Raw genomic sequence first — 1,100 nt, forward strand, 5'->3', positions numbered from 1 at the left:
GCTAAGAAGGTGCTTTCAGTTGCTGTGTACAATCATTATAAGAGAATATATAATAATATCCCAGCTAATCTGAGACAGCAAGCAGAAGTTGAGAAGCAGACATCATTAACACCTAGAGGTTAGTGTTTTTGATAATTGACCTAAATTGAGATTAATATGCTTAGAAGTAATCTTTATTTGTACTCCTCAATTTTGTCTTAAAATCCTTTTCGTATAGTGCAGAATTTTTCAAAGTGGAGGTCACTTCCCATTAGTGGGTCATGAAATCGCTTTGGTAGGCTGCCAAGAGCATTTCTTTGAAAAAAATTCAATAGGTGTGCATAGAAAATAACCAGAGTACATTAACTTGTAGTTAAGGTAAATATTGTTTCTTAAAACTTTTGTTTTCAGTTATATGTGCATGGGTTCTGAATCACAAAGTAAAATGTATTCCTTGTTGAGTATCTCAGTAAAAAATGTTTGAAAGCCACTGGGGTAGAGACTGAGACGTCACCTTTGAATTATAGACTTCACCACTAGTTCCCCATGAATAGATCATTGCAATGCTCTGTACAACTGTGAGTTCTTCTCTTTTGGGTTCAGGATACAGAATTTCATTTGCCTATGTCAGAGATGTGTAGAAATGCTAACTTTAATATAACATATCCAACAATCTTTCTTCTTTGGGCCCTAGCTACAGAGTGCAAGGTTAAGGGTAAATTTCTAAGTGATTCAAAGTGTAATTCCTATTAATGATAGATCCTAATATACCAATATACTGTAATCTCAACTTACTGTGGTCAGTAATATGTGTTAATTAATAGAGTGATTTTATAAAAGAAATCTATGAATAAGTAAAATGTAAATATTTTAAGTTTTCATTTTGTTGACCAGAGAGAGTCCTGATTTCTGATTTAGGCCTACAATCCATTTTAGATTCTTCTAGTCATCATTGTACAATTTGAAAGAGTTTTGCTAAATCCTTAAATTTATAAAACTACAATATCTTTTGATTGTCTTTAGTAGCTATGAATATATAACTGATTTCAATGAAGATACTTTGTTCATTTGCTGTACTTACTGCAAAATGGTTATGCGATAGTATCAGTTACTTTATTTTT

The 1,100-nt window shown here is 31.9% G+C and overlaps 1 protein-coding gene across 1 annotated transcript in view; it reads left to right on the forward strand.

The window, feature by feature from the left end:
* The window catches only part of CLPX (caseinolytic mitochondrial matrix peptidase chaperone subunit), a 62,008-nt gene that overhangs the window by 28,194 nt on the left and 32,714 nt on the right, over positions 1 to 1,100 (forward strand). Inside the window, exon 6 of the mRNA XM_012644823.1 lies at positions 1 to 118. Coding sequence (XP_012500277.1) covers positions 1 to 118 — 118 coding nt within the window. The remainder of the gene's footprint in view (positions 119 to 1,100) is intronic.

This window comes from Propithecus coquereli, unplaced genomic scaffold, assembly GCF_000956105.1.
Source record: "Propithecus coquereli isolate 6110/MARCELLA unplaced genomic scaffold, Pcoq_1.0 Scaffold221, whole genome shotgun sequence".
In the NCBI taxonomy this organism is placed as follows: domain Eukaryota; kingdom Metazoa; phylum Chordata; class Mammalia; order Primates; family Indriidae; genus Propithecus; species Propithecus coquereli.